Source organism: Hermetia illucens, chromosome 6, assembly GCF_905115235.1.
Source record: "Hermetia illucens chromosome 6, iHerIll2.2.curated.20191125, whole genome shotgun sequence".
In the NCBI taxonomy this organism is placed as follows: Eukaryota; Metazoa; Arthropoda; class Insecta; order Diptera; family Stratiomyidae; genus Hermetia; species Hermetia illucens.
In genome coordinates, this window is record NC_051854.1 from 28433918 (window position 1) to 28454688 (window position 20771).

The 20771-nt window shown below is 38.7% G+C and overlaps 1 protein-coding gene across 5 annotated transcripts in view; it reads left to right on the forward strand.

Moving 5' to 3' along the window:
* The window catches only part of LOC119658657 (serine/threonine-protein phosphatase 4 regulatory subunit 1-like), a 366002-nt gene that overhangs the window by 336368 nt on the left and 8863 nt on the right, over positions 1 to 20771 (forward strand). For 4 of the 5 annotated variants that reach the window (XM_038066204.1, XM_038066203.1, XM_038066207.1 and 1 more), the window contains 2 exons: positions 8857 to 9002; positions 12851 to 13006. In XM_038066204.1, the coding sequence (XP_037922132.1) occupies positions 8857 to 9002; positions 12851 to 13006 (302 nt within the window). Of the gene's footprint in view, positions 1 to 8169; positions 8188 to 8856; positions 9003 to 12850; positions 13007 to 20771 lie in introns of those variants that run through there. The other variant, XM_038066209.1, reaches the window with a different exon arrangement.

Genomic DNA, 20771 nt, shown 5'->3' on the forward strand with positions numbered 1-20771 from the left:
CCGGCACTTGTGCAAAGTAGGTCGATACATCTGGGAGAACACTTAATACCAGATGCAAAGCTGAAAGATCTGGAAGTAGGGAACATACAAAAGTCCCTGACGGTTATAGGCCTGCTTGAGATACTATGATCAATAGGTACACTATAACCAGTAAAAGGGGCACAATAGTTCTTTAAGGAGAATAATAATAATAGGGTTACACCTTGCGCGATTTACAATTGATCAAATTGTACCTAAACCACTATTCAAAAGTGCTTCAGCAATATGAATTCAGGCGGACCCCGCCGCAAACTGACACCCCCACCTTGCCAATAGTTTTCCCATATATATTGAAGCGTCTGAAATGCGTGTTCACTGACGTTGCTCAGTTCACTGACGTTGCACTTGTAAAGATTTCTTGAGAAGAAGCGCTTTTTCCTCACGTTCAGCCACACATTTTTTCACTCCATTCTAGTCTAAGATTTTCGTTTGTTCATTGGGTTTGTTTTCGTCTCGAAATCTTTGGCCTCTGTTCCATTCAGCAGCAAGGTCTGCCCTGTCCTTTTTCTTAACCGTAAGCTTGGTTGGAATGAAGCGGTTGTTTAGTATGTTTAGCCATAGATATCTTGAGCGGGATCTGGTCGTTTTTCAACGACTTGGACATTCAGGGCAGTTTAGCCACACTACACAATTTTACTGTTTAATATGGAGCCGACTGTGTAAACCATTCATCCTGAGACAAATACTACCCTTTAACCTTCATTATCATATTTGTAATATAATTCTACCAGAAACACTGTCAACAATCGAGTTTCATTGAAGTGCTCGATTTCACACAAATCTTGATGCAATTGAATTTTTATTTCTTTATTGCTACATATTCAATAATATTTTTTGATTCCATTAATAATTCCCATTCATTTTTTTAGAAATGAAGTGGAGAAGTGAGTGGCGTCTGAGTCTATAAATGACCGACAACGAAATCAAAATAAATTGCATCGTAAACAATTGCAATCATTCGCCTTATCATGAATACGTTTTAGCGAAAATTTCATGTATATTTCGCGTGTAATGCAAGTTGAAAGCGTGTCGCTAATTATATACGTTTCTCATATAAGCTCATTCTGAAGATAACCTAGCGTCCCGTAGTACTCTGCGAATTAATTTCATTAAATGATTTGAACAAGAAGCGCAAAAATCTTGTTGGCTGTTCCTTTCATAATTCAAGTGTCGTCTTCCAGTAACTTGACACTCCGACTAATATCGTGTCGTTGCACTTTGATACAGGAATGTCGTTGTTGTTAAATTTTTATATTTGCCCGACAAAAGATGTGAAAGAATTCCTGGGATAGTTGGAAAAAAGATTGACTTATCTACAATTGGGGCGCTTTCCATGGCGTCAGGAATTTGCATTTCCTACATTTGGTGTGGTGTCCTCTCAAAATCCGTACGAATATTTACAGACCTCTCTGAACATTATTATATTTAGAAATTCTAGAAATAGAATCTCGAAAATCATGTTGAATAACATAACAGATATTTTGACGGCCACCAATGTGGAGTAAAGTCGGGTGTATGCAACATTGAATCATGGAAACATCAAACTGGAGATAATAATTGTTTTTCTTCGTTTCGATTGGGCAGAAAGCAATCGATAACATACAAATATTATTTTGACCATACACATTTAGAATATTATTGTTTTTTGTATGCAAAATAAGATTATTTGTCGTTGGCGTGACGGCGTCATCTTGTGGGTATATTATGTCTGGAAAAATATTCAAATTATGATGCGATGGATTCGTGGGAAGAAATACTGGTTAATTTTAATTTTTGGCTCCTTTTAGATGAATGAGATATGTAATTTGCATCTCATATATGTACACATTTCTATTTTCGCGTGAAAACCTGTTGAGTGTTTTATTCGTGGGTAGATAGCATGAACTAGATTGTGCGTCTTTATATTGAAAGTTGTAGAGTTGTAATCGGATTTAGGAAAATGATCGTTTTCTATTTTGGAAATACAAGTTCTGTTTCTTTGAAATTAATCGAGAAGATACTGGAATGTTTGAATAGATACGAAAACATTATAATTATTAGAGATAAACATGTTGGAGAGTTTCGTAAGAAATACAAAGGTTGGTGGATGGGTACAGTTCGCAGTTCTGCTTTTCAGTCGTTGCCCTCTGATGGGCGTAGTTAACCTCATCCAATCGCATTTATTCGAAAAGTTCTTCTCCTCTTAGAGATAAAGAAGCTAACGTTATTCATTTTGCCAATTTCCTCAATTTTCAGTTTTTAAATTGACAGTCTATTGTATTGCGAAATAATTGAAATTGTAATTCAATCCCAATTCAGTGCAGGACCTTATTATAAAGTTGTTCAGAACAGTAGTATTTGCACCAAACTTTCTAATTCAATTGTGATACACTTACACTCGGGAAATGTCAGGAAATATGTACATTTCATCGTAGTAGCTTCGTTTGAAGTTCGAAACAGTCCTCTAGTGAAACTCAGGATGTTCTTCCTCCATCCATCTCGATCCATCGATGGCGCCCTCCAATTTCGAAATCCAAGCAGTGATGCGCTATCTTCGTCCAGAGAATCTGGCCTTTCTGCGCGTTCGAGGGTTTACTATCAGTCTTTATTCTTCTGATCTTCCTTTGAGTGCCCTTTTAGGTATCCGAGTGTCGTCCACACGTTGAACGTGGCAAGCACGTTGCAACTTCTGAAGTTTTGTTTTCCTCTTGAAAGTATTGATAACTTTTTCGGAAGTTTTTGTTAGGCATGTATCACATCCGTAGCATAGCACAGGTCTTATTTTCGTTTTGTATGCTCGGAGATTTGCTTTCCTGTGTATGCAGCTGGGTTCTAAAATCGGCAAGACCGATTAGAAGGCTCTGTTTACGAGCTTAATCCGGCATTTTATTTATTCAGTTCATTTCTAATATTCTTCAGCTATACACCTAAGTATAAAAATTTGTTTACATTTTCCAAGCTGTGCTTGTCAATCGTTATATGATATTTTGTCTAGTGGGCATAATTTTTCTCGTTTGCGTCATAATTTTCGTTAATTCGTAGATCAACTTCCTTGGCTATTTAGTTTCGTCCTTCGTTGATATGCGAGATTATATCGACCGCATAGGTCACTATTTGGACAGAGCGACATTGAACAGTAGATGTAGTCCATCTCTTTGGTTTAACCCCACGTTTATCTTAAAGGCATCTGTGAGGTTATGTTGTGTCTAACATTGTCATTCTGGTAAGGCTTACCAGTTTTGCTGGAATCCCCAAATCACAGTACATTAAGGTCAATACTGTCAGATGCCTGTTTAAGTCCACAAATATTTGTTGAATTCCTCATTTATCACCTACCTACCTGTCCGGATAGCTGAGTGGTTATAGCACAAGGCTGTCGTGCGCAAGGTCGCGGTTCAAATCTCGCAGGCGACAGTGGGATTTGTATCGTGATTTGACGTCGGATACCAGTCGACTCAGCTGTGAATGAGTACCTGAGTCAAATCAGGTTAGTAATCTCGGGCGAGCCCAATGCTGACAACATTGCCTCCTACAGTATACTGTAATGTACCGTCTGTGTTTACCGTCTTGAATGAAGTGCTTTAACAAACTTCAAGCCCCTGATCCAATATGGATTGTTGCACCAACGATTATTATTGTTATTACCTACCTGTTTCTTTGTATCCACCAATTGTCTTATCGGCCTAACAGTCTAATTCTCCTTTCTAGAATTTTTGTGAACATTTTATAGGACATACAAAGTGAGCGAGATGCCTTTGTAATTGTCACATGCCAACTTGTCACCTTTTTTGTCGATAGGACATATCGAAAATTCTTGCGAGATCTGTTTGTGGTTCCAAATGGAAGGAACCAAACTAGGGATAGCTTTCATAGTTGGAGTCTCTCCATGGAGAAATTCACTATTGCTTTTCACAAATCGTTTTTCTTATGATGGTCATATAATAAAATTAAAACAAGCCAGAATACCGGAAGCTGGACGCTTCGGTTATAAAGGTTTTGTGTTGATCTTGCTTAAGAAATTTTCTATGGACGTTTTTCCATTCGCACATAGCTAAAAATTCAAAATATTCCTTGATATACCCAAATCCGCTGTTTATGAGGTTACTTTGTAGGATCATGACATCATACGTGTCTTAGATTGCGATAAATTTACATGAAATACAAAACATTGATCATCTATAACTTCGTTAATAATAGTCGCATTTTTTTTATACTTTCCAAAATTGTGTATATTACATTACTAGGTTGAACTTAAGCGGGGTGTTCGGGTAAATTGCTAAAATATGGTAATATTCTATTATTAACTTTATTTGAGTTGGTATCGGAATTGGATGTATTTTGAAGCCTAGATTTTGTATAGGTACACCATTGTGATTTTTCATTTGGTTGGGTTCTGAGAATGATATCTGTTTCACACTCACACATGATTCTAGTTAGGTTTTGTGTTATACCAAACCTTAACAGATCAACAATAATTTTGTATTTATAAGAAAATGATTTTCTGATAACTTTTATCAGCTAGATTCCAAGTCATAATTTAATTGGTTAGATTGGTTGCTCCACATTCAGGTACCTATTGAAGTCGGCATCAAACTCGGCAACTTTTATGTTGCCGACTTATATGTTGCAGTTGAATTTCGAGTCGCCACCATTTGATAGCTGTGTTTGGACGCCCAATTGCTTTTTGGTGACAGGTTGATAACAAGAACGTTGCTAGATTTAAAACGGCTTTCATTTATATACTTTAGGTTGGGGGTGAAATCTAGAAGTAGGTTTGCTATTGCTGCATATATTTCCTTTGTAAAGCTGAACACATCTAGTTTTAAGAAAAAGAATTGGATGACACCGAACCTATGAATTTGGTGATATGTATCTTTCTTAGGTCATTCTTAGTTTGCTGGGTATAACCTCCACAAGACCTCATCATGACTTGGCTTGGATCATTGTTTATGTCATGGTCTTCTTGTCTCTATTTCTTGTTATCTCTTTTTCTTCTCCATGTACCATGTACGCAGTCCGACCATTTTTCATTTGCTTTTCGGTTTGTAGTTTAAGAACTGCTGGCCTTTACAGTGTATATCTGCTTTATAAAAAGCTGTCCACCAATTGGCATGTTCTTACTTGTAAAGATTCTTGGGCTTTAGGTCCTTAGCCAGTTTGTTGAATCATTTTTCTAGGAGAGGATACAAAAACGCGAAATATTTACATATGTCGGATACCAGTCGAATCAGCTGTCAATGGGGTCAAATCAGAGTTTTAATCACGGGCGAGCGTGCAATGCTGATCACATTATCTCCTACAGTGTACCGTAGTCCTGTAGTGTACAGTTATGGTCTTGAATAGATTGTCCTAACAGGGTTCAAGGTCCAGATCCGATTGGATTATAAAGGCCAAATTATTATTGTTGTGAAATTTAAATTTAGAATCAACAAATATTAAACGTAGTGTTCAGTCCATAAATGTGATTTTCTGTTCACTTTGCTCACTAATCCAGATCGAATATCTTAAGATATTTACAGGGATATTTTTCTAGAAACTAATCAATGCAACTCACATCTTCCCTTTGCAATAATAGCACGGGATGGATGTTTAATTTTAATCCCTAAGAGAGTATCATTCCATGAATACAGGCAACAAGTGGTTGTTGTGTACACAAGATGAATTAAGGAAGATGGGTCCTTTTACAATTCACATTCAAATTATTTACGAATCAGTTTAACTATTTTCGTGTCAAATACTTATTACCATTTTCAAATTCCAAAATCCTTAAATTTAAACTGATATTTAAGGTGCAGTTGCCCGTTATTTGGGTGTGGTTGAATATGCATACTTCCTTTATGGCTACTAAACTCGTGTCAAGGCATGGCTATATCGATGAATACATGGAAATTTGGTTAAAGGACTTTCAAGGACACTTTTCGACCTATTTATTGTTGTTTTGTCATTTGCTTTTTTTTAACTTTGCTCGTATTTTCCTTTTTGTTTGTTTCCTGAATCAATGGTAGCTTATGCGATTTGGAAGTCAGAAGGTTATACCGTTTACCATCATCCACATCAAAGTCCAAGTGTGGCTGCAAACGACAAGTTGCATAAGAAGATTTTAATGGTGTGAAGCTTTTTTGACACATTTAAAATATTCACGGCAATACTTTTTGTGTCGTAACTCCATGATGCATTTTCCTGTCTTATCATAATTACATAATGGAGCGTAGTATAGTCGAAAATTGATGAGAAGATTCACCTTCATATATGTCTTCTAAAAGCATCAGTTCCTGTTCATCATCTCATAGACTTTGACAGTTAGGTCCCACACTTTAGGTTGTAGGTGCGGTATGCCATTTCAGCGCAGACGAACTAGTAACGTGATGTTTTCTGTTTGTGTGCACTCATGGGGGAAAGATTCACTGAGAAAAAGGAGAGAGGAAGAGATGCTGAAGGGATGCAGAGATAAATGAAATCCAACAGAATTCACCCCAGTATTTGGAGTTGTGTGTTTGGATGCTTATTGACGATTTATTTTCGACTATCTTTACTGAGCATTCTCTACTGGAGAGATGAGAGAGCGGCTACGATATCGGTGAGCGCGCGAGCGCATTTTTCTTATACCGGTCTTGGCACGTAATGAATATCATAGAATTTCATCGAGAACAAAACGGTTAAATGGGATTTTTACCTATAATGGATATATACGAATGTAAAATATAGCTTTCTGTCTGCATGACGGCAGAAGGAGATACAATACAGTCGGAGGAAATTACTGTTGAAGGCATTCTATAGCATTGCCAGTTTTAGGAGAGGAAGAGGCATATGAGTTCGGGAAGATCAACCTGTAGGGCTACGATGTAATGGTAACGGACCATTACGTCTCCAGTTGCACCTTGACACCATACTTCGGAATGCTTATGAGATGTCTTGGAAGAAGAGAGGAGGGCTCATGAGGATGATTATGGGGTTGATTACAGAGTGACGGGTACTATTGTTAGGGGGGTGGAAGAGTGGGCGAAAAAATTGTGAAGAAGACGCACGAGAGGGGTTGCGGAGATGGTTGATGACGCACGCCCTTTTCCACATTGCATGTGTGTAATATCTACAGTTAGTGTAATGTAATGCCAAAGGATACAACGTCATCTAACGAATGTTTGCCACCTCAGTTACACATCGTCTTGTTCTAGCGGTGCTTCTTTCCCTCTCTTATACAGAGTAGAAGAAGCATCACGAACGACGTCGCAGTCAAATATAAGAAAATTATTTGTAAATCTTTCAACGCATACAATTGTCACACGGATTTGATATTTATTTATGTATGAAGGGAAGGAATGATGTATGTATGGGGGTTAGTTGGAATTTATCTTCCACAAATCTAAATGTGAATCGGTGGACCATGTTTTCATGTATATCATAAGAGTTTTTTAATGAAAATCATCTTTAGTTGAATAATGAGTATTCGATACATCCCATTGGCTGATGCGCAATCATTTCCCATAATATCCCAAAAACTTGGAAACTTTTCCCTCTGCGAACTTGATTTGCTCCTAAATTAAAGAGTAGTTTAAGTACAGCGAGTATCTGAAGGTGGTTGAATGACTTCCAGTCCCTCCCCCTTCTCTGCTTTTTGAGCTTTTTTATTTGTATAAATTGGCGATTTGAAATTGTATATTGTCAGTAAACGTAGGATGATCATCTGCCGGGAACATACGATATCTAAGGCTAGAAAAATGCAGCATTGAAATTCGGAAAACGTGTGTATAAGAGTGGTTGTATAAGGTTTATAAGAGTTTCCCATATTATCAGGACCACGCCAGGATTGTGCGCTGGAATTCCTTTTTTTTTCTTATTTCTCGTCTTTTTAGATACATCCATTTAGCTATGTATACATTCGGGAATGATGATGGTAGAGTAAATGTTGAGTATCGCCGCACTTTCGGTTGTATATTTCATATAGTAGTGAGTGTATAATACGGTGGTTGAGGGCGGTGGTCGCGCCGCACAAAATATCACACATATCCTTTTCGGTTTTGATACGGCACGGCGCGTTCTGAACGAAGCGAACGAAAAACTGACTTATATTTCGGAACTTTGGACGGATAATTTTGTAATAACGATTTGATTAGTTTTGAGATATTTCATTTGAAGGTGGAATAGAACGGTTAGAGTAGACCAGACTGGAAGGTGAGTGAGGGAAATGTTAGAAGGATCGTGGAATCATTCGTTTCATAATTGAATTCTGACGTTGTGACCTGGAGTGTAATTTTTACTAGATTTTTGAATTGTGTTTGGTGTCTGAGTGGGTTACAACCGGGTGATCAGTAGAATTGAATCTATCGAAAATTAAACATGCTGTGGAACGAACAAAGTAGTTCTTCAAGGAGTGCAACAGCTCAAACCACGATTTTATTAAATAGGAATTGCTGCTCTTTTTGACTTAGTTGCTTGTGAGTTCTACCGATTCGATTTTGCTCCTGGCTTAGTGGTTTTTGACATCCTCAAACAATTATCTTTTTTTTCTATACATTGTTGTGTACATTGGCAATATTAATACGGAAATCAAATCAGAATTTTTCCGGTAAGAGCAGGCAAAATAGTACTCGGTTAAGTGTAGTGGTCCCCGTCGTCTGTCTTCGGTCTCTTCGGATTTTGTTGTTATTGCCGTTGCCGTCGTAGTCGTCGCCCATTAAAAATCCCTTTTAGTATCTTTCACCATTAAGGGTGTGTCAATTTTTCGTAAATAGATTTGCGCTTTGCTTCATGCCGAAATGTCAATCTTTCGGGAATTATTTCCAAAATTTTAAATGGATGAAAAATGAAAACTGAAATGACTTTTGTATGTTTTTGTTTTAGTGTCTGCTGTACGAATACATTTAGTGGATCAAATTGTAAGTATAATACTACAAGTCCGTGAACATGCATCACCTGATCTCGAATATTACCTGTACGACCGCCTGTTGCAAATACTGCTCAAGTACTTTCAAGACGATGATTATATGGTAGGTATACCAGAATTTATTTTACCTATAATTAGAATTAAGTATTGACTCCATTGTCACTCCGTGCATTTTGCCTTTCACCTCTCCGATGTGAAATGATTTTTTGAGGCGACTTTAGTTTTTCCACGCTATCTTAATTAAAATTCTTAATTTCCTTTTCTATGCATAATTTTGTTTCGTAAAAAGACACGTTGAATGCGTTTCGGTTTTTTCTCTGAAAACACCTGTAGCTATCTGTGTAAGAGCTTGTACGCATTATACTATCTGTGTGGCCGTGTGATATGTGCTTTGCGGTGTTGGTGAATGTTTGTAAAATACAAGCTCTGGAATCTTGGTGAGAGAAGCGTTTGAATTTCGGAAGACGTTCGATTCGTAAAATGAAGATTACCTATGAAACTGATACTCGTTAGCTTCATAGAAATAATTATGGAAGTATTAAGGGATAAAAGTGGCTGTTTGGATACACTTCCTTCTGGCATAATGCGTAGACCGTTGGGTTATTTCAAGGCCATGTAATAGAAACTTCATGCGGGATCCCCTTATTATTTTAAGCACACATGTATAATGTTACGAAAAAACATTATAATCTCGAGGCCGGACTGACTGCAACTTTGGTATTAATTATTCCGTAGATTATGTGAATTACTTTGCTTGAGATTGCAGGATTCAACGTAACGTCAAGTCCAAGTAATTTGCTTGACTTTAGGAACTTACTGAGACCCTATGCCTCTTAATCGTTCAACTTCCTGGTTATCCATGAAGCTTTCTTGATCCACGATTTCTTCAGAAACCCAAATAATGTTACGATGCTGGGAATTCAGTGTAAGTGGTTTTTTGTTCCCTGTTACCGCAAAGACTCTTTAAATGTTATATTGGGATCATTTTGTGTATACAACCGGCCCTGGGAGCATATATTTTTGCCTTTTTCCTGTTCGGGAGCAGGATTGGCTTATCTGGATCGAATTCTCCACTTTTCTCCATCATGGGCTTGCTCTGGGTGGGTAGGCTCCATTATTATTTCGACTTCAATGTTCAGGCTCATAGGTAATGTACTTGTCTAGCTGTCAGCAAGTGCTTGTAATTGACTATGATAATGGTCATTTCATTAGGGTTAGTCATCAAAAGCTATTATTCAGATTCAGTCGAACATCGTGCTGAAGATCAGCTTTGTTGTGAGACGCTCGGAAAACATCATCTACACAGAGCAGTGTATTCCTTATGTGTTACAGGACCTGACAAAAACAAAGAGGAATGGCGAGAGGGCGCTTCTTTGTTCTATATAATTCTGAGTGTTGGCCGACTATAAAAGACAATTAATGGCGCCTCGCTGAAATGGTGACAAAGATGTTGCGTTGGACTAATAGTGTAACACGCCTTGATCACATCTGAAATGATTGATATGGGGTTGCATTGATCGTGGAAAAATTGCGAGAAAGGCGTCTTGGTCAATGGTATGGACATGTAATTCGCGCTGATGAGAACTAGCTTGACAAGATTTATCTGAACGATCTGATGGTAATCGACTAAAGTACCGGTCGATGGCTTCATGCGCTAAATGATGATCTGAAGGCTTCGCGACTCCAACTAAATTAAACCTTTGACCGAGCAAAACGGTGGAACCAATCAAAACGAGCCGATTCGGCTTCTGAACGGAACAAAGTTCTTAGAAGAAGAAGAGCTGAAATGTCATCAGGTCTTGCTATATCCGATTTGATCCCTTTAATTCTTCTTCTTTAACGTCAGTGTCGCTAACAGGTGGGATTGCTCTAAATAAAAACTTCCGTTCAAATCTGCTTGGAAGTAGTCTCACCATTTGACTACCGCTGCTCGTCCAGCTATTGCTGTTATTAGCACAGCAGAAGAGTTAGATATCCTCTACGCCCTGGTATCGGCTTTGCCAAGTTTGTACAGATCTCTCTCGTCGTCCTGAGAGACCAGTTTGTCGTAAAGTTCTTTCGTTGCCTCATGGTTGTTATTCTTATAAATTTTCCAAATCTAAGATAGGCGCATTTTTTCCTCACGGTCCTTCAATCGGATATGGCGATTCTAAGTAGCTGAGTGGCCTATACAACCTTCGGGGTCATAGTCTTCGTGGGTCGCATAGGTCACTGTGTGAGTTATTTTTCGTTTGATTCCACGGTTTTTCTGCAGTCGCGTAAGAGGGATTATTTTATCTCTTTTCTCGCCAAATTGCCACTATTTAATTCGGGATAGGTCAGTTCGCTCCTTAGCTTGCTTTAATGTATAATATGTGTGTAATATACACACAAGGAAATTATATTTTCTTCATCTTAGTTGGATACGAAGTTCTCGCTCTTCTTATATCGCCAATCATGTTGTCATTGAACAAATTAATTGGGTTATTAAATGGCAAAGGCTTACTATACATTATGAATGGTATAAATGAGATTATTTGGATAACCATTGCAAAAATTCAGATTTCGATAATGATATATGATAATTTAATGACAATCTTTTTGTGATAATATAAAGACATGTTTTTAGCCAAAAAGGCTTTGAAGTTATTGAGATTGACGATTTGATAATCAAGTTCTTTTTTTCTCGAACATTTATGACCAGGAGAACAGTTCTCCTTCAGGTGAAGTAGTTAATCGTCTTTCCACAGTGGAGCGGCCCTGCCCCACTCTTAAGAGAATTATAATCCTATAAAATTAGTAATATACACATTTAAAAAAGTTTCAGCTTGAATGTTCTTATAAGTATCCTTTACAATTAGAATGCAATGAATTTTAAAGTCTTGTGTATGCTAAAAAGGCGTATATTTAAATCGTTTGTAGGAACTACCCTATCAGAAAATGTATCTGACATCTAGGACTCAACATACCTCATTTGTATTCCTGTTCAAATAAGGTTGCTAATAGTATTGTTACGAATTTGCTTTTACGTACTTGTACCGCTGTCACCAATTGTTACGATTTCCTTCACGTAATCACGTCGATGTCACAAATTGTTTCGTTCTTAGCCCTTCGTACTCGTCACTAGTTACGTTACTTGCTTTACGTAGACTCGTATCACTGAATTGCGTAGTATTAAACAAAAACCCGGCATGTAAACACTTTACTAGAAAACTACTTTGTGCCTTTGACAAGATCTCCTTACCGACATCAGAGTGATTTGTTAACAATTATCGTAACTAAATATTCGCCCTACTGTTATACAATTTTGGTGTCTTGGCTAATTGACATAACTTCGACTAACATTGAAGTTACACATAATTTTCCAAAGTGATTTTCGTCACAGTATATTACAATATTTTGAAAATTTAGTAGAAAGCTCCACCTAACTGCAATAGTACAATCATTGTAGAAATACAGCCCAAAAATGGATCACTATACGGAGAAGTTTGGTAGAAACTCTGCCATTATTAACAGTTACATGTTAGGTTATATTTGTCTTTTTCGAACAAATTCATTGCATCCTAAGGCATCATAGAATGTCAACATCACAATAAAGTACATAATTCCACAAATTAAATGCATGTACGCTTCAAATTACTTAAAGTGCGGGACTTTTGATTTCCAATTTGTTGTTATATACATTTACATAGCGTCTATCTTCTGAATCGCAAATTAGTTCCTACTATCATTTTCTTATAGATAAATGAATATAATAGGACTGGATTTTGATTTTATATCTTGGAAAAATAATTGAATTTTTTATGGGAAGGATTATTTTTTTAAATTGTCGCTCAAAAAATGATTAAGCTTCTTTGCAAGTGTATTTTGAAAAAAGTTATCCATTTGCTAATCCCTTTCTACCTTTCTAATTTTAGGTTTATTTAGAAATTTGAAGGAAATGCTATAAATGTGATTCATACTTGATTTTAGGTCAAAGGTGAGGCGTCGTCGGCAATCAACTTGCTTTTGGACAAAGGTGCAATAGATAAAAAAATGCTAATAGAAAGAGCCTGCCCAATTATTCTAAACTATACAAAGCATTACGACGATGAGAATGAAGAAGGTCGAACTGCAACTGCTGTGGCTGTAAGTACTTTTATTTTTCATCTATAAATAGTCTGTATAAGTAGTGAAAATTGTATGCGATGGGTTTTCTTTTGAATTGGAAGCATTACGACACCACAATTGGGAAGTGCATCGGCATCAAACTTGGTTGTTTTAGTCCGATATTTTTCAATTCTATCACAGCCAGCTTTGATGAGCAATGCACTATCTACAAATCATCGAGGTTCAATGAAGTCGTCTGAAATTCATATTTTATTAGTGAAAATATACGTTGCAGCTATATTTCAACAAAGTATACTTTCTACGGAGCTCACAATTTGGTTGTGATGTGATCAATATGAAACATCCATATCACAGCCATTTTGATGAGCTTAGTGGATTTGTGGATGACATCAATTAGGAGACGAATGAATGAGTTTCTCCAAGATATCTATTTTTAGTGTTTTATTTACTACCCAATTCTTTTTCTTTTGATCATTGCGCCCGATTATTTTTAACAAATTAAATTTATAAATGCGTTGCGAGTACGGATTTAAATTATAAAGCGATAAATCTGAATGGGCATTTGCATTGCCGATTCGACTATTTAATGAACACCACATAGTCAATCAATTTTATATATTTGCATACATATTGTTGAATTTTTTCCTCAAATTTCTATGGACAGGTTCGCTTATACATATATATGTTCTCTGACCATTTCGTTAATTTGGTCGTGACGTGTGTTGTTATTTCATATTCATATCACAGCCATTTTGACGAGTTTGGTTTGTTTAGAAATTACACATCATTTGAAAAATTTACAATGTTTTATAAATGTACAGGACATACATTTAAATTGTCTACGTAATGTTTGTACGATTCGAAGAAAGATTATGAAATTCTGGAATTATCATGTTTGTTGAATCGTCTCTCAAAGTGGTTGTGAAATGTAGTCAAAATCGAAATCATATCACAGCCAGCTTTGAGGAGCGAAGCAATTATTCAAAATCATCGTTCAGAGTTCATATTCTGCTCGTAAATGCAACATTCTAAATAGCCATGGGAATTCCGTATTAATTTATAGGAAATTTTGCAAAGAGAATTTGTTTCAATTTGGTTGTATTGCATGAAATCATTGGGAAACTCATAATGCTCCCTTGCACATCAGGTTAGATGAGAATTTCAATTTGCAGAGTAAATTCCGAAATTTCTAACAAATGTGTGAAAATTCCTGAAGCACAATATTCTTGGAAAATACAAGAATAAAATTTAACTAGTTTGCTGCGCCTACATATATCATTTCTCATTGAGATAAATAAAAGCGTGGGAAAATTTCAATGAACTCGTCTGATGGAAGAAATCAATAATGATTTAGCTGTAGACGCATTTGAAATGTATTCGCTCGGCAGCCCGCGATTAGACGCGTGCAAAAGTAACTGACCAGGAAAAGAGAGAAGAATGAACGAAATTAGCACATTAAATAATAGAAAATCAAGGCCCCCGCGGCCTTAGCACAATTTTCGCGGATCATCAATCAAATTGATGAAATTCTTCAGATAGAAACGTTAAAATTTGCCTAAGCTAGATATTGATCTAGGCCTTTTTAAGAATGCACACCGATTGGTTGAGCTTAGCATGTATGAGGCTCATGGAAAGTTTTTTTTCTCGTTTGAAGAACAATTTTAGTTTAGTGAATATCTGATGGTTATCATATCATTTTCACGCAAGTTTTTCTTTAATGCTAATTGTATATTTTGTGCCAGTGACTTCATTAGTTCAGGCGTTAGATTGTTCTAAAACTTGTCGGTGAGAAATAACGAAATTTTTTGTTGGACATTTTCCCAATATTAGACTTTTCATGGAGAATTTGTCAGATGATCTTCTATTGAAAATTCCTTATTAAGATATCTGTTTAGTGTAGTTTTTGAACAGGCTTTCTCTGCAAAAAATAAAGAGTTATGTAATATACTCTTATCATCATTTCTTAGAACCAAATTTAAAATTTGTGTGTAATGATGCTGATCAGGATAAATCTAGGCGTTTTCAGGAAGTGGATAATCTAATCTGTTTGGTAGGCGGAAGTAAGTCGGACCTTCAGATTCATTACCATTCACCGCTCATTTTCTCGAACTATCCGCATTTTTTTCTGTTTTCACTTTCTCTTGCGGTATTTAGCAACCCCAGCAAGTCAGTTAGTTTAGTTTACTGGGGGGAGCCGCAGCTCCCAGCACTCAGGCCCATTGTACTATCTCCGTAAATCGCCTATTCACTGGCTTCCCGAATACGGCGTTCGCAGGCTTTAGCGAATCTGAGAATATTCTCCAGAGGCATAGAGTGTGCAAATTTTTTGCTGCACATCCGACTGTTGGAACAGATTCGAATGTTGCGACCCCTCCATTTTTGTCGCAGATATTCTTCTGCTGCCAATGAAATGACATATATCTCTGCCTGGAATATGGTCGTGATTTTTCCGATGGGTCGGGCCAGTTCCATAATCGGATTCTACGAGAACACTCCTGCGCCCGAGCTGCCCTCCATGACTGACCCGTCAGTGAAGATTATTAAGTCTGTAATCTGAAAAGATTCATGGCCATTTGTTGACCATTCTTCTTTTTCGGTGATTACGGCAGTGTATGTCTTTTCGAAGACAAATCTGGAAATCAGAGCTACCGGATGTTTGTCAAAGAATTCCCAAATACTAGTCTTTTTAGTAGAAAGGACGTTAGACTGATCGGTCGGAAGCTTTTTGCGTCTCTGTAGGTGGGTTTCCCTGGTGTGGGAAGGAATAACACCTTCACATTACGCCAGTTAATTGGAATAGCAACCCCAGCAAGTCATTCAACATAAACATTTGCTACGGCCACCAAATCCAGGCTATCACAAAAAAGTTACAGAAAAATGTTCGACCATATGAAAAATTTGAGAAGGCATGTTTGAAGATTTGAATACGAAGAAATTTCTTGCCATCACAACGTCTTCCAATTTCGGTACCCAACTGTCAATTGATTTTTGAATCGTGTTGTAATTCCAGGTTCTGATTAAACGGAGTAATTTAAACTAACGTGCAATGAGCAAGAAAGCATTTCAGACGGAAAATATGGAGAGTGCAAATATTGAGTTCATGTACATAAAATCACCACTTCAGAAGTATTAGGTATTGGCTATGTGCAACCTTTCATTAGATGCTACGTGTCGGCGAAAGCCGAAACTATTAGCGAGTGTTCATAGCAAATATCCGAACTATAAATTTTTTCTAAATGTTCGAATTCTATGTAATAGGTTCTTTCAGAGAAACTAGTTCTTAAGACGCTCCTGTCAATAAACGACATTCTAATATTACAACGGAAATCATAGGAAACTTACCAAAAATCGATGGGTCGTGTATTTAGTATGAACTATGTCCGACAATTTCGGCTCTTGCATAGAGGAGTCTTTCGTTTAGGGTGATTTCCAATAGGATCACGCATGAAATTGAAAACAAAAATATTCGCAAACAAACATACAGTCACATCAACCACATTTACTTTCCCAGTCTTTGCTATTGCTTTGAGTTACATCGAACGTTTCCGGCAATTATAGGTGTAGCGTCTCTAGGGAGAAAGGATTCTTTTTTCCCTAAACTTTTTGGTACTGCTCAGCAAAGAATGAGAACTGAGCAGAAGCCTGTTTAATATGTCCGTATTTCAGCTTTCCCGTGATAATTTTATTACATTTTGCTTGTTTATTTCGGACCTCAGCTGCCTCTTCCGATAGTTGGCCCACAGGGAGGATTGCATAATTAATTCTTGTCCCACCACGTTTGAAAATCTTATGCATTGTCGCAGTCATCACCCAATCATTCAATGTGAATTTTTTCATTTGACCCGTTTTTTTTTTTTTTTTGGGTAGGGTAGGTGAATGCATTTACGCACACAGTGTTGGACTCCCGATTCGATACGTCGTCGGACTACCAACTAAACACCTCCCCATCGTCAGAGAGCTAGCGTGGAACCGTTTGTCACATTACTTCGGGCCAGCCCCAGAACTCTCCCGCCTTGCGGAGCCTTCAAATCAGGGAATTCCTTTCACCAAAGGGAGGGGAGAGGAGGAAGGGAACTGTCAGTTTAAGGAGCCCCCTGCCATCCGGCTCCTCCACCGGTCGAGTTCTATCTTCTTAGCAACGAGAAGGGCCCGAACGTAATGGGCAACACGGTTTCAGCTGTCAGCAGTCCTCAGCATCTCTTCCACAATGTTGTCTGGAGAGAGATCCCCTGTGTTTAAATAGTGCTGCTGACGAACCCCATCCCACCTTCCACAAGAAAAAAAAGTGTGGTGGGCATCGTCCACAACTCCATTGCAAAACACACAATCCGGAGAACGCGCCTTTCCAATCTTGTGCAGGTAAGACTGAAAACTTCCATGCCCACTTAAAAATTGGGTAAGGAAATAGTCAGTCTCACCATGTTTCCGATTCAGCCACGCACCTAAGTTGCCGATGAGCCGCGCAGTCCATCTGCCTCTAGTTTCATTTTGCCAAGAGAGCTGCCACTCGTCTAGAGTGTGTTGCCGTTCTTCGCGAGCAACCACCTCCCTTGCGCTTGTATATGGCCTGACGCTCCCTAGCAAGAAGGGCAACGGGGATAACTCCCGCGATCACCATCATGGCCGGTTCAGAGACTGTGCGGTACGCAGACGCCACCCGTAAAGCTCCCCGTCTCTGTACTTGCGCGAGGCGTCTACGATATATCTCCTTGTTAAGAGCGTCAGCCCATACCTCTGTGCCGTAGAGCAGGACAGACTGCGTTGAGCTCATCAGGAGACGTCGCCTACTAGACGTAGGACCCCCAATGGTTGCCATTAGCCTACTTAACGCCGAAACTCCAGCCGCAGCCTTGTTCGCTGCTGCTTTGATTTGCTAAGAAAAGCTCATATTTGAGTCAAGAGTCAACCCGAGGTACTTTACCGCTGAATTTGACTCGATTATCGACTCGCCGAACGATATGGGACGCAGGGTCGGAATTCTCTTTTTAGTCAGGATGACTACTTCGGTTTTTTCCAGCGCAAGGTTGAAACCATGAGTAGTCATCCATCCGCTTACCCGTCGCATCAATATGCCGAGTCTGCTTTGCGCCTGTTCGACAGTGCGTCCAGCAACAAGCGCTGCGACATCATCTGCGTAGAAGACTAGGCGCGACTCTTCTGGCATGTCGAGTTTAAGCAGACTGTCATAGGTAGCGTTCCAGAGGTCCGGCCCTAGGATGGATCCCTGTGCTACCCCCGACGTGACCTCCATCCACCTTTGACCCGCTAGTGTTTTATAGAGCAGGGAGCGGTTCCTCAGATAGTCCCTCAAAATCCGTAAGAGATAGTTCGGCACGTTGAAGGTATTGTCTAGTGTGCCTAGAATGTCTTTCCATCTTACGGAATTGAAGGCGTTTCTGACGTCAAGCGTTACGAGGAGCACCACCCGTCGAGTTCGGCGGCTATGTGCCTCTGCTCGTCGAACGGCGTCCACGACCTGCATGACAGCATCAATTGTCGATCTCCCTGCTCTAAAACCAAACTGCCGGGGAGATAAATCTCCGGCAGCGCGTATCGCTTCAGCGAGTCTACTTCTGATGAGCTTTTCGAGCACTTTCCCAGCAGTATCAAGCATACATAGTGGGCGGTATGAAGACGGCAATTCGGGATCGCCTTTCCCTTTAGGGATCGGCGCAAGCCTCGCAACTTTCCAACGAGCAGGGAAAATACCCTCTTTCAGGCAAGCGTTGAATGCGCCGAGCAGTAGGTCTGGCCGGTGTTGGAATACCAGTTTGTATACCTCTGCTAGAATACCATCCGGACGTTGGAGGACGTAGGAGTGTTGACACGCTATAGAAATAAAATTAACTGCGTTAGATAGTTGACAAATATGCCTTTCGGATGCAGTATGGCCCATGTAAGGTTCAAACCGGTTACAAAAGATTGCCATCTATCGGCAATACGAATACACATTTTTACACAAATAATAGTGAGATTTTTGTCTAAATTTTTGTTGTTGCGAGCTGCCAAATCCCTATTTTGATAACAGTTGTCACCACATCCCTTTTTTATACAAAATCCTCTAAATTGGATCTCTCTTCTTCATTAAAGGCCAGAAAGGCTTCATCTAAATATTCATCCACTCCTGTCACGGGTAGCACTGCTATTTTGTTCTTTTTAAAAGTGAATAACATTGATGAATATTCTCGTTGATAGTGTGAATAACTTCGTACTGTTTCCTCGTCATATCAGCTTCTACAAAAATGGATAATGCTTGCAATAGAATGTTCTTTCCGATGATATATTTTTGAGTAGAAGCAATTCTTTTCGATATTTTTTGCTTGTTTTGGCGTAAAAATAATCTTTTTTGCACCAAGTCAAGATTTTTTACAAATTGTTTTATATGTAGCGGAGGCAGAATTATACGATCCCTTGATACTTAAGGTGGGTTGATCACGTTCTGATGTCCCATTATAATCCCATTGCAGCCATTAAATCAGGTGTAAAATATTTGAGAAGATTTTGTTCCCTTGTGCGTAATAAGTAATTTAAGTTTCTTTCGTTACTGAGTTTTTTTAGCCTAGAATTCAGAATTTCTGAAATGGATTTTGACAACCCCATATCTCTGATAAAGTTGTTTAAATAATCTTGGTTAAATGGTTCGGCGTTTCCAGTTCACATTCAAATTCCCTACAAACTATTGTCAGTTTACGCCCCAAAATGCGAAGACTTCCTTTGTAGTACGCAAGAATAATGCCAGTTAAGTCCACTAAACAAAAATAACAGTCGTCGTGGTCATACGTTCATTCTAAATCATAACGGTTTTATACTTAAATCTATTGCTTTTCTTGCTTGTAAACAAATGAAGAAACTTAACGCATGTTTTGTATACCCTTTACCGTTTGCAGCGAGTGAAGAAAGTAATTTCTGTAAACCTCACTTACGAACGCGGTCACATTTAAGCGGTATTCTTTAAACATATACTCTTCGTAAATAAAACAAAAATGATTCACATAATTCACACAAACTCGTCTTGACAATGCTAAATTCTTCTTTTTCTTCAGCCTTTGTCCCGTTCACAAGCGGGGTCGGCTCGTCGTGATCGGTTTCGCCATTTGGCTCTATCGAATGACTGATTTGGATGCAATCTCGAGGCTTTTAAATCTTCATCCAGCGTATCAAGCCACCGTTGTTTCGGCCTGCCTTTTAGTCGTTTACCATCGACATCGACGTTCAGACCAATCTTGGCAAGTGAATTCCCGTTAGCACGAATTTACATGACCATATCATCGAAGATGCCGCTCTGGCAACTTTTTCACGATCGATGCAAACTCAATGATCGCGGATATCCTCATTTCGGATGTGATTAAACCGTGTCACGCCACTAGTCCAAGGCAACATCTTCGTCTCCATTACCGCAAGGCGCCGTTCATTGCCTTTTAGTCGGCCCATAGAGCGGCAGATGGATTACATTGCGGTAAATTTTAGATTTGAGACGTTCCTTGATACGTTGATTACAAAGAACACCAGTTGTGGAATGCCACTTCGTCAAGGTTGCGTTAGTGCATGAAGCAATTTCATAACGCAGTTCTGCATTGGCTGATAGCGTTGATCCGATGTATTTAAATCGTTCAGTTCTGGGCAGATCACTGCCGCTGACAGTGATTGTCCCTGTTTCATGGGGATCGGTCTTCAAAAATTCAGTTTTGTTTAGATTCAATCTGAGACCGCGTCAGTAGTTCCGCAGTTTTTGACAAATCCGGCTTGATTCACGGTTATTTCGATTTCGATTTCGGGAATACAG